This window comes from Schistocerca cancellata, chromosome 3, assembly GCF_023864275.1.
Source record: "Schistocerca cancellata isolate TAMUIC-IGC-003103 chromosome 3, iqSchCanc2.1, whole genome shotgun sequence".
In the NCBI taxonomy this organism is placed as follows: domain Eukaryota; kingdom Metazoa; phylum Arthropoda; class Insecta; order Orthoptera; family Acrididae; genus Schistocerca; species Schistocerca cancellata.
This window is the reverse complement of record NC_064628.1, coordinates 452,665,854-452,678,681: the sequence shown is the minus strand read 5'-3', so window position 1 is coordinate 452,678,681 and position 12,828 is coordinate 452,665,854. Positions and strand designations below refer to the sequence as shown.

The 12,828-nt window shown below is 37.9% G+C and overlaps 2 protein-coding genes across 2 annotated transcripts in view; both read right to left on the bottom strand.

Annotated features, from left to right (window-relative positions):
* The window catches only part of LOC126175218 (peritrophin-1-like), a 76,073-nt gene that overhangs the window by 17,702 nt on the left and 45,543 nt on the right, over window positions 1–12,828 (bottom strand). The window lies entirely within an intron of this gene.
* LOC126175215 (peritrophin-1-like) lies at window positions 9,339–11,951 on the bottom strand. Its single transcript, XM_049921845.1, has 2 exons — window positions 11,843–11,951; window positions 9,339–9,679 (listed from the first exon to the last, which is right to left on the bottom strand). The coding sequence occupies exons 1-2, from the start codon at window positions 11,847–11,849 to the stop codon at window positions 9,456–9,458; spliced, it is 231 nt and encodes a 76-aa protein (XP_049777802.1). The 5' UTR covers window positions 11,850–11,951; the 3' UTR covers window positions 9,339–9,455.

The following is a 12,828-nucleotide window of genomic DNA, read 5'->3' as shown; positions in this document are numbered from 1 at the left end:
AAGAAAGACTTGAGGTGATGGAAAGACAATGGGGAATTTTATAGATGAGATGATAAATGGAAAGACTGAGATTACTGGAATGTATAAAACCTGATGTAAAGCCTTTATGTGGCCGCAGTAGTTTGGATGTGAAGTGAAGGGTGATTTATGACAAACTTTGCCTGATTGGGAGAGAACCGCTAAGCTTTGGTGGGTCTCTCTGATGTAAGGTAATGCAAAAAAAAAAAAAAAAAAGAGAAAAAAAAAAGGAAATCGCATGAAGAACTAATTCATTAACATACTGTTTCCGAGTTACCAACCAAATTAATCCTATACCATATCTGAAAAACTTAAGAGAGGTAATAATTCATCCTCGTAAACAAAATTTAAAGACAATTTAAGGATAAATTATTATGTGGAAGAGTTGAGTAATGAAAGAACCAGATTGCATAGTTATATGATGTTGTGGAATTGAATTCTGATGGTATCACTAGTTAACTTCACATCATTAGACATGATCTTGACACAATAATAATAGCTGAATACATGTGGTTGTATTTTGACTTATTTGAGGAAGAAGGATAATAATATTTAGTGTTAATATGACTTATTCTGGGTGTAACCAAAAGATAAAGTAAAATAATAATTTGAACATATTGATAGTAATTGTGAACATGAGAGAGGAGAGTATATTTGTATTTACTTGTACACAGGGGAGAGAGGGAGAGTTTTAGGTTTAGCGAATCAAAATTTACGAAGTAAATAAGTATTTTTTATTTATCCATAACCATTTTCCATGCAAAAATGAGAACATGGATTTTCTTGAATTACAGCGCCAACTGTCAAGAAGCAAAAAAAAATGTTTAAGACAAAATGTAGGTAGTTTTATATGTAGAACCTGATGCTGCAATAAAAATTGTGTTCCCATTTGAAAATTGAAAGTGGCCTCCCGCCCCACCCCCAGGGGGCTCGCGTGGTGGGCTAACTTCATCACCAGCAGCTGTCCTCGAAAATAATCAACTTTGGATTCTACACATATTTTCGTGTGAAACTTATATTTCGAGTTATTCTGGTTTGTCAATTTAAAATTTGCACCCTGTATATATAAACTTCATCACTAATGATTTCCTTGTAAACCTTTTTTATGGACACACAACCAACAACAAAAACCAGAGCTACGAGAAAAAATCCTGATGGGAGACGATGTGTTTTGAACCATGGACAGGCATGAGCCGCACACACCAAAACTGGGTTAGCATACCGCACAGTTATGGCAAGTGGCTGCACTTACAGCATGTCACTTGAATCTGCTTCGTGATGGAGACCCGTGCGCCAAAGCTTAAGCTGATGACAATGTTTGGGATGGTTCCAGAAGCTGATCCGTGGTCTTACATGAGCCGCCATGCGACCCCAACCTGCTGTTGCTGCTGCAGGAAGCCTTCCTGCTTCGCCACCCCACCAACGAGCCACCGACGGCAGTATCATTCAAAGATACACTGTTTGCACTGGAAAGAGATGTTTGAAGTAGCCCGTTGACTACTTTGTTACCCAGACCTTGTTGGATTTTATTTCATCAGGAAAGAACAATATGATTCTGCAATGTCACGCCACTGAACATATAAACTGTTGTTGTGTGAAAGCATATGTCTGACCACCGTCCTTGTATCAACACTGGTCACAGCAGATAACATTAAAAGCAGAAGGACATCAAACCTTCAATATTTAAAGGACGTTACTTAATTGATTTAAGGCCTGAAACTGCAGATTTCAATGCAGCCATCTATGGTCTAACCAAAGACCTGAACTTACATAACCAGATTAAGGTCACATCGCTGAGAATAATTCAGTTTTGACTAATTTATGTGTGTGCGGAACACACCAAGGAAATACAGTACACTGCGGACGATCATATATCGCAACCAGGTTCTATTAGGTCAAGTTAAGACCACTGCTACGATTGTTATGAGTGCTACTACGAAGTGAACAGACATCGAATGCATATTAATTCGCGACCTTCACAAAACGTACATCTCATACCTAGATTTTTACACCGAGCTTCTTGTGTGACAAACTAATTACGACTCGAACTGACGTTAGTTTTTCTCTTTTCTGCAATGATTTTTTAGGAACGATGACCAGCAAGAGCATGGTGTATTTGATATAGAGTTATGTTGCATATGTAGGTCATACAAATAACTATTACAATTGATTTTGCAATAGTGTTCTACTTCCACTTGATAGTTATTGTATTTGTTTGAAGAACTGATTTATAGGTATGCTTAAGTCCAACAAAAATAGTTTAAAGCTTCATTATTAATCGAAATCGTATTTACAGACTCATACACTGAGTCGCAACCAGTGACACAAGAGTTTTACATAATGAGTTATGATTTGATTTTTGTGCTTCAACGATTATGGTTTTTCATGATTTCGGAATTCTATAGAGATTTTACTGTGTGTAAATACTATCTTGTATACGTATTTATCATTACAATTTGTTTTGTAATGATTTATGATTCACCTACTGCGTGTTTTAAACTATTTACTTTATTTTGTCAGGCGTAGATGTTTTCTTACCCCATGTGATAAAGTTTTAATGTATATCACGGTAATCGTTACCATTTGTTTTGTGACAGCATGGGAAGAGTAAACATCCTATTATTTGGAGTGTGAATAAAATTAAACAATGCTCTCGGCCCCAACGTATCTTTTCTAGCATAATCAACTTCATCTGAGGCCCTGTCTTCGACTTGATCACCTCTGAGTGCCGCCACCAGAACTGATGTGTCGAGGAACTTAGAGAAAATTCGGAATAATACTTACCTTACCTTCGACGAGAGTCGAAGCCACGTCAACCTCCACTTACAACACTACAGTGAGATCGAGCGACACCCACGACACAATGTATAGGGAAACTAAAATCATTTTATAACATTTCAGTCACTTCAAGCTTCACTTCGGAGACTTGTACCACCAATCAGTGAACAGTCTGCTTTCAAATACAACCACAAGTGTGACGTATTCACTTCTTTAGTACTATCTGTTTTCAATTGAAACCATCACAATCAATTGGCACTTTGCAGTTACAATTAAGTCACTTCCACGATTGTTAGGATCATCTCCTAACCCGTGTGTCAGATATGCCAAGGTCTTATTACATTGGACTCGCATTCGGGAGGACGACGGTTCAATCCCGGGACCGACCATCCTGATTTAGGTTTTCCGTGATTTCCCTAAATCACTGCAGGCAAATGCTGGGATGGTTCCTCTAAAAGGGCACGGCCGACTTCCTTCCCCATCCTTCCCTAATCCGATGAGACCGATGACCACGCTGTCTGGTCTCCTTCCCCTAAACAACCAACCAAATCTTATTACATTAACGTTGCCACTGTTTATTAGTTGTTTTGTCAAGAACTTTCTCACAATAAATCAACGTAATTTTGATTCGAGCTTCATTTAGTAGTGATAAGTTTCCTCATTCATCATTGTAAAGGGAACACTAATTTTTGCTACGCCTGTCAGGCTTACAAAGCATTTAAATACATAATTGCATAAGTGACATGAACTCGTATCACTTATTGTTTAGCACAGCCATATTAATCGTCTTTGAATTAGAAAGTAAGGTGTTTTTCATGTTAGAAAGTAAGGTGTTTTTCATGTGTTAACGTAATAATGATTTGTGATAGTAGTTATGGATCCCACATAATCGTAGTTGAACAATATCTCTTCGTATGCATTCGAACTGTATGCGTAGGACATATTACAGCAAGGAAGTGGATCTGTTTTGTACTTCTTATGTGCGTGAAGAGCTAATCAACTCTTATTGGCTATTTATCAGTGTTTTTGGTATCGTTCTCCAATCGGACAAGATATTGCTCTGCTTCTCCTCTTCATAATTTTTTACCAGTAATTTCGAGAACAAACTCAGAGTTTCCCTGTGAAGGACAGCGGTATCTGTACAAAGAGTCATGATTTCCTCGGTCCAGCTTTGAACCATGTAATGAAATACGTAATATGGGGCTTCCTATGGAAAATAAATACTTTGTATGAGAGAAGATGAAGTTGCGGATTTATAGATAAGTTGGATTTACCTGCTAAATTTTTGCAGATCAATCTGCTTTTTGTTATGGACTGAAAATTCTAATGACGTATGTATGTCGGGGTTGTGATGTATTTTTTTAAAAGTGTACACTATGTGTCACATATGGTCATGCATGTGTTATCTGTGCTGCCAGTATGAAGAGCTTTTAGACGACATAATTCATAGTTCGAGCTCTGTGGATTGAAAACTTATTGTAAGTTTGTAATCGGTGATGAAGTTCGAACACTCTCCAATGCGACGAAGCTGAGCACTTACCCCGAAATTTATACTCTCGTTTCGTCTCTGCCATGGAGTCGATTAACTTCAACATTGTGTCTAGAAATACTGTATGTTCATGGACTTGAGGGAGTTATGGAGCGGTGTTCACCAAGTACTGCAACCACTATATAGAAAAATGGTCACGAGAAATTAACCGCTAATGTGAATATGAGATATGAAACATATGGTGATATGGAAATACAGTGAGCTGTCTGTGATTCAGGCTGTAGATTATCTACTAAGTAACGCTACTGACCTTAAAGTAACTATCCAACGGTTTGTAGGAAAATTTCAATCCTTTTTTACTTTTAGCAGTGTATATTACACCTTCATGTTAATCACACGTTCAACAACTATCGTTTTATCTTTCTTGTCACTTGTTGCACTGCGCGCTTCTTTCTATATAAACTATCTTAAACTACTTACAAGATTAATATCTCTGCCACGCTAATGAAAAATAAATTAAATTAGAAAACAATGACAGAAACTTAGTAGGCAGAAAGTGATTCCAACTGATAATTTCTATCTACGTTGGGGCAACGTACCATCCCTGTTCTTTCTGCCACCTACGAGCGAGCGACACATCATGTCTATAACCAAATATTAATTAGATTTTACCAACTATGTTGAACTGGGGCAGAGATTCGCGTTATTTTCTATGCATTCATTAGTGCCACTCTTTTCTAATTTGGAGTCGATGCCAGAGAAGTTAGTTCATGTTCGTCACTGAAATCAATAGTTATAATTATAAGTATGAACATGAAAGCTGCAGACTACTTGACATTACTGTAAGACAAAAAAATATATGTAAACTCAGTGCATACTCGGGATAATTTTATGAAGTAACTAAAACAAAGGAAAAGTTGTTTTGAGAAGTTATGTTGTCTCTTCTGCGTGTTATTAACACAAAACTTTTATCTACCCAGAACCATGCCCGCAGACGCTTGTAGAAGTATTTTGTTCTTGCAGTAGTCCTGGTCCTCAGCTAGAGGCTATGTGGCACATAACTATATAATTTATATGAGACATAGAAGCTAGAAAAAATATCAGAGTTCTCAAAATTATTAAAAGGACAAAACAAGTCGATGAAATACTATTATAAACGGAGACTTTGTGAAAAAATAGTACATGTAAGGGAAATGTTGATTGATACTAACACCAGATATTAAATATTCAGAATAATTACTTGCTTGTCTTGATTCCATTGAGGCCTGTTATTAATTTCATGAATGCACTATCATACCGTGTGGCAAAACACACGAACATAATCACAATGCTACATCAGGAAATGAAAAACAGCAGAACAGTGAAAAACACAAATGAACTCATAACACAAATAAAAGACTTACTCATTCCACAAACAGCTTTACTCATCTCTTTCGACAAAGAAAACATGTACACCTTAATACCCATTGTCGACACAGTAAAACTAATTGAAGAAAACTTACTGACATACAACAAACTACCTGCAGACAATATTAATGAAATAACTAAAACCCTCAAAGCAATCACATCCAAAAACTACTTCCAATTTGAAAAGGAATTTTACTTATAAGAAGATGAGCTTCCAATGGGATCCCCAGTTTCAGGAACACTAGCAAACATATTCATAAACCACATAGAAAACACAATCTTTGATACAGTCATCACAAAGAAAGGATACAAAACTATTTACTGGTACAGATATGTGGACGACATAATCTATATGGTAGATGAACCATCAGAGAAAATTGATAAACGTCATACAGATATAAGCAACATATATAAAAATATTCAATTTACCATGGAAAAAGGAACACAAAGCAAATACATTTCTTGGATATAACAATAAAGAGAGAGAACAATTAACACACATTTGAGATCTTCAGGAAGCCAACAGCCACAGACATAATTATACATGCTTCATCCAGCCACCCACAAAATCAAAAATTAGTGGCCTTACGACACATGTTACACAGCCTAATAACATTCCACTCAGCAAAGAAAACTTCGAAAAAGAATTACAAACAGTACAACTCATAGCCACAAACAATGGTCACAGCACCCATATAGTATAAAAACTCAATCAAAAATTAAAACATAACTAAAGAAATATCAAAACAAGCAGAGAGCACAGAAACCCATAGACACTACTGCACACTCGTTAACACAAAATAATAATACTCATGACTGAATAACAGTAAAAAATGGTACACTGATACATACAAAGACAAAGCAGCACACAAGACAGTAAATATACTAAAGAAACAGCTATTACAAATAGCTTACAGAACAAGAAACATACTCCAATCACATTTAAAAAACAGGGGACCAACCAGACAAATACCAAGGAGCTGGTATATACCAGTGCTACAGTGCCAAGAATGTAAATCAGTATATCTGGGGATGAAAGCAGAAACCTTGAAATTAGATATAAAGAACATATAAGCAGATGGAAATGTGAAAATACATGATAAAACATGGACATGAACCATCCAACATGTAATGTGACATGACAGTTATCAGAATGAACAATCACAGCAAATAGCCCCTGTCATTGCATGAGAACTTTCACATACAAAGAGCCATTGCAATGGAAAAGAAAGTACTCAACGACCAAACCTATATAAACAACAACAACTCTCTGATCATGCTTACCACCAAAGCAATAACAAACCGAAATGTAACCAGGATAAAATAAATTAATGAATTTCCTTCCCCTCTTCTCTCTCTGTATCTCCCCCCCCCCTCCCCACCCATAGACACAGAGGAACTGATATTTGCTTAAAAAATACATTTACACACAGGAAGATACACATACACACAAATACACACAGACAGACACACGCACTCGTATTTATTATAGTAAATTACACACACACAGTCTCATAAAAAAATAAGGGACGCAACAGAATAGACATACACGTGCACGCATGCGCGTGCTCACCCACACACACATACATACACACACACAGAACAAATGAAGAACATCAAACACAACACAAACAAAAGAGAAACAAACACACAACAACAGTTGGCAACACTACAGACCAAAACCATACATATGTTGATCACGAAATGGAAAGTGAAAGTGAAACATGCTATGGGACAAATGTGGATGAAAGAACGCCAAAATCGACCAGCTGGAGTATGAAGACTAACAAATACATCTCCAGGACCACAAACATGTGTAAACAGCGCTAGAAATCGTAACACCGAACGATACATTCAGAATACAGAACTTGAGCCACAAACGTCTATCACATAATAAAAAGAAACATGTATTTCATGCCACTGATGATGCTTCCCAAATAAAAGAAGGGAAACAAGTACAGCAACAAACAAACTTCCTTCATTTAGTTGCATAGACGGTACATACCTCCACGAAAGACGGAAAATAGATAAAAATGACAAGAATTTCATGCTTATTGACGTTATACAGTTTTAATTATAAACAACTGAGATTTTTTCAACGAGGTGAGTACATACGTTCCCTTTTTGAAAGATCTGTCAGAAGAAATTAATGCCTCTTCGTACAAAGTCTGACATAACATCACTATTTTTGGAATGTAATTTTGATATCTTCTTTAGCTGGATTTTTACAGCTCTCCAAATATCTGTGAAAACATACACCTGATTTTATGAGTTTTCCTGTTATATAACTGCCTTGATACTGCATTAAACGAAAATTTATTCCACATTATCTTTCAGTATAGTATTAACTAATTGCATGTGCAATATAAGTATCTAATGGCAGTCGTCTGTGAGGAAAACTACATACAGTTTCCAAAATTTAAGTTTCGGAAAACCTGAGTCAAACATTTGACTCTGTTTGTATTAGGCCTTACATTATCTGGCTAAACTAGTGCAAACCATGTGTATACTTCTTTTCATCCTCAAATAGCCTTTTATTGTTTGTCTTCATCGGTCGCTCTGATTTTCTAATTGAGTAGGAATGATGTCAGATGTAGCAAATTTCCTCTTCGAAGAACTTGTTTTCTTGCTTCCTGAGACGTCTTCATGAGCTCGTTTTCAACCTGTCTCTGTAACATCGGGAAGAACGGCTCTTCCTTACTGGAGGCACACTGCAGACTGCAGTACTAAATCTCTTCACAACTTTCGTAAAAATTACTCCTTCTCCACCACTTGTAAACGAACAACATAAAGCAAAAGACACAGTGTCAGTGGTAATAGTGCCAATCCAAAGAATTTTTAATGTATCGTACAAACATTCCCTGCAGTGTCATTGCATAAACTGTAAGAAAACGCAGCAGGAATAAAAAATATGAGGAAATACAAAACAAGAAATGGGCATCGCCGTGTGCAGTCTTTTGCCAGTTATCATCTTTGTCACACTTAGGAGTGGAATTTGAACGTGATATTCAGGAAGTAAAACAGTAGTGTGTAGTAAGTGAAGAGCCAGTAAAATTTTTTCCACGGTTTTGGTCGCTTTCTAGTGAATATTGAGCTGTGTTAGATCACCATATCAATCTGTTGTCGATCTCTCAAATTTCCTTAAAACATTCATCTTTGTCCTCCATCCGACCACCCCTTTGCTCTCCCCCCCCCCGCCCCCATCCCCAAATAAGGACATACTTGCATCATTACCCGTCAAACGATCAAACAAAAATGTAAAGAATATTATCGATACTACACAAAACACTCCAGGAAGGATGTTAGGAGGATTATGGTTCAATATCAGATTTAGATTTAGTAATGGTCAAGAAAGGGGAATAAAGCTGGTTGCATCCTTACGTAAGGAATTATCGCGGAGATTTTGGGACCCCGCACCAAAATTCAGTCTGGATGACTAGAGAAGGACTTCAGTCATTATCCTCCTGAATTCGAAGCTAATATTCCATCACCATGTTCGGCGAAGGACATATACGGCGCTTTGCCTCCCATTCATTAACTTCTTTGAGTATCATTAATTATTCGAGATATTTTTTAATATCTTGCATTGTAGGATTATACGACATTCTTCTTTCACAATAACAATGAATCATTTTGTTTTGCTTATTGCTGTTTATTTTAAGTTGACTATTACGTTAGAGTACATTGTGAAATCTACTTGAATACATTTTTAGCGTCATTCCATATTATGTAAAATGTCAGAGATCCAATCGTCCGGTGCCTTCTACTTCCTGGCCTGGGGCCAGTCGCAGGTGTTGATGTTGGAGTTCCAGACGGTGCCAGTGGGGCAGGCCATGTGGACGGACCTGCCGTTGCTGCACTCGTAGAAGCTGCTGCTGTCGTTCTCGTCAGGGAAGAAGACGGGCGTGGAGCCGTCGTACTGCGGGCAGTTGGGGGCCGCCGACACCACGGCTGCCAGCACGCACACAGCCAGGAGAGAAGCCAGCACTGGAACAGTAAGAGTAGTCAGGTCTGGACTGTTGTCACCACAGGATGCACATGTTTGCACAGAAATATCAGTTATCAAAAGTAAAAACAAGTAACTAAATGGCACAGAGAACGTAAACAAATAACGCTGGTCATGTTGGGCTACAAGGATTGATGGAAAATAATTTTCCATATGCTACATGGACGATAAACATTTTAGACGCGAAGAGGATAGAAGCCTTCGACTTGTCGTGCTACACAAGAATACTGAAGATGAAATAGGTAGATCACGTAACTAACGAGGAAGTACTGAATAGATTTGGGGAGACCTGAAATTTGTGACACAATTCGATTAAAAGAAAGGATCAGTTGATGGGACACATACTGAAACACATAGGGACCACCAGTTTACTATTGGAGTGAATTCTGTGTGGGAGGGGTGTGGGTCTGGGTGGAGTTGGCGGAGAGGGGCGTGGGAATTGTAGATGGAGACCAAGAGATGAATACAGTAAGCAGATTCAGAAGGATGTAGGTGCAGTATTTGGAGATGAAGGGGCTCGCACAGGATAGAGTAGCATGGAGAGCTGCGTCAAACCAGTCTTTTGACTGAAAGTCACAACAACATTTTCCATAGTGGCAACATTTAAATAAGTATCATGATCTTAACACAAAGGTAATATTAATTAGGGAGAAGGTCATACAGTTCTGGAGTTGATTGTGATATGCATCGCCTTACGTGTTTCCATTGCTTTCAAAAATATTGACTACCTTGTCTGTCGTAATATGTTGTCATATTCAATGCGAACTCTGTAGCCGAAGGAATTGGTTTGAGAGAGCTACTTGAAGGCAAATTTCCTTTTAATGATACCTTGAGCAAGATTTCCAATCCTTTTCCATAGTGATTGCCCTAGTTGACTTTAACCTAATTTTCTTTTTTTTTTTTAATTTGTGGCATGATGGCTTCTTTGTCACAAAGAACCTCAATTACACTAAATGTTGAGCGTCATGTGTGACATCTCTCTGATTATCTTATCTTTATTCCTTATATATCCCCAGTTCAATTAGTTTATTATTTCCTTTTATAATGTGGTGCTGTGATGACGCTCCAATAACCTAACACCTTCTGGCGCCATTATTATTAGTTAATGAAAAGCATGAAAGGCTTATAGCTAAATAATATATATTTACATTTCAGTAGTCATAGCCCTTATCCAATGAAGTCTTTCATGACTGACTGTCACCGTTGCTGATGAATCTTCTGGCCTGTATGGCCATAGTCGGAAAAGGTTTTTCAGCTCCTAATGTTTCATACAGAGCTGCTCTAAACATATCCATATTTTCCGAAGTGCTCCTGGTAAAGCTGAGTTGGCAAGCCTCATGGCCTGGGAGATTCACCAGAAAGTTGAAATTTCATCACTCTGTGACCAAAGAGCTGTTATCCTAGATACGAGGTCTCTACTTTGTAGCTACATTCGTAACAACTGAATTCTGTTCCAAACAAATAGGAAATAGGAGATAACATATCCCCTTCCTAATACAATGAGTTGGACTAAATGGTTCATATGCCTCTGAGCACTATGGGACTCAACATCTGAGGTCATCAGTCCCCTAGAACTTAGAAATACTTAAACCGAACTAACCTAAGGACAGCACACACATCCATGCCCGAGGCAGGATTCTAACCTGCGACCGTAGCGGTCGCGCGGTTCCAGACCGAAGCGCTTAGAACCGCTCGGCCACACCGGCCGGCGAGTTGGATTAATATAACATACAGTCATGCAACAGGTCTAATGGGTCGTGAACTAGCAGTCATCGATGTACTAACTTTTGTATGTAATTTCACATGTTAACTATATATGTCTGTGAGAAGGTGACTACAAAGCATTCACATACATCAACGTTTATTGGCCGAGTCTATGCTCGTGTCATGGCACAACATCTTGGACTCAATTGTAATTTTTTAATTGTTACCCAAGCTCAGATTAGATCATTCTAACCAAGTAACTAGCAGTTCCTCAGATGCGTTTGAGTGACAAACGTTTACTACTCAATTGGCTGGCAATGTGCATTTTGCTTGTAAAAATGAATGTCTTGCGCATATGCAGATGACAAATACTTTACAAGATAATATCACCAAAAGAGTTATATCTTTTCAGTTTAAAATACAACAGAACTTTCACTTACCCTTCATGATGGATGAGATACACGTCACTCTGGGCGTCTTCAGTAGTTAGAAGATACCCAGCAGTGTTCCGCTGAGGCTTTATATACACACTGCGACAGGTAAACAACGTCACATCAATGTGGATGACAAGAAAGGCCGCTGTGCTATCATACATTAAGGGCGCGTCCTAACATTCGATTAACTTTCGGGTACTGTCAAAGATAAAACTGTCACGTCATGGCGTTCCGAAGTCATAATTGTGATTCCATATGCTTTTGAAATACACGCTTGACAGCTACTTTCAGTATGTTTTGTTAATCGCATTAGTGCATGACAGCTAAATTAGTCCCGGCTACTCCGTTGCCCTCGTCCTAGCACATATCGTTTGTTCGCGGAATTCAAACGCAAGTTGAAAAAACTTTGAATATAAAATTAACATTCGGTCGATTGCAAATTTGTGCTGGATGAGCGTTGTTGATTGTTCAAGCGACAATCTTTACACTAATAACAGACAGAACAGGGCACTGAATGTAAACTGAATGTAAAATGTAACGGAAATATGCTATGAAAATGTCGCTATGGGGAGTAATTCGTTAAACGTATCCTAATAACATGGTGTCTCATTAAAACTGCTGTATATTCTGTGATGGTACTTTGAAGAACCAAACGGCCACATGCTAGAGGTCACACTTCTTTTATTAACTTTATCACATGAAAACAAATTTAACTTGATACAAGAAAATGAATGACAGAAAGCCAACTGAAGGTGACAAAAGAATCAAACACTGTATAACGGCAAATCAGTAACGCTTTCTCCTGGCGTATTCTAGTTTCCTGTGGTAATTCCAGTCGCTGATTTAGCGCTGACGAATGTAGATGAGACATGAGGAAGAGATCTCGCTGTCGTTTTGGTGTTGTACAAGGCAGGAAACCTCATAACCACTGTTGTTTCCGAAATCTAATTCAGCTCAATTCAACGTGCTAACATCAAAATATATAGTCATTA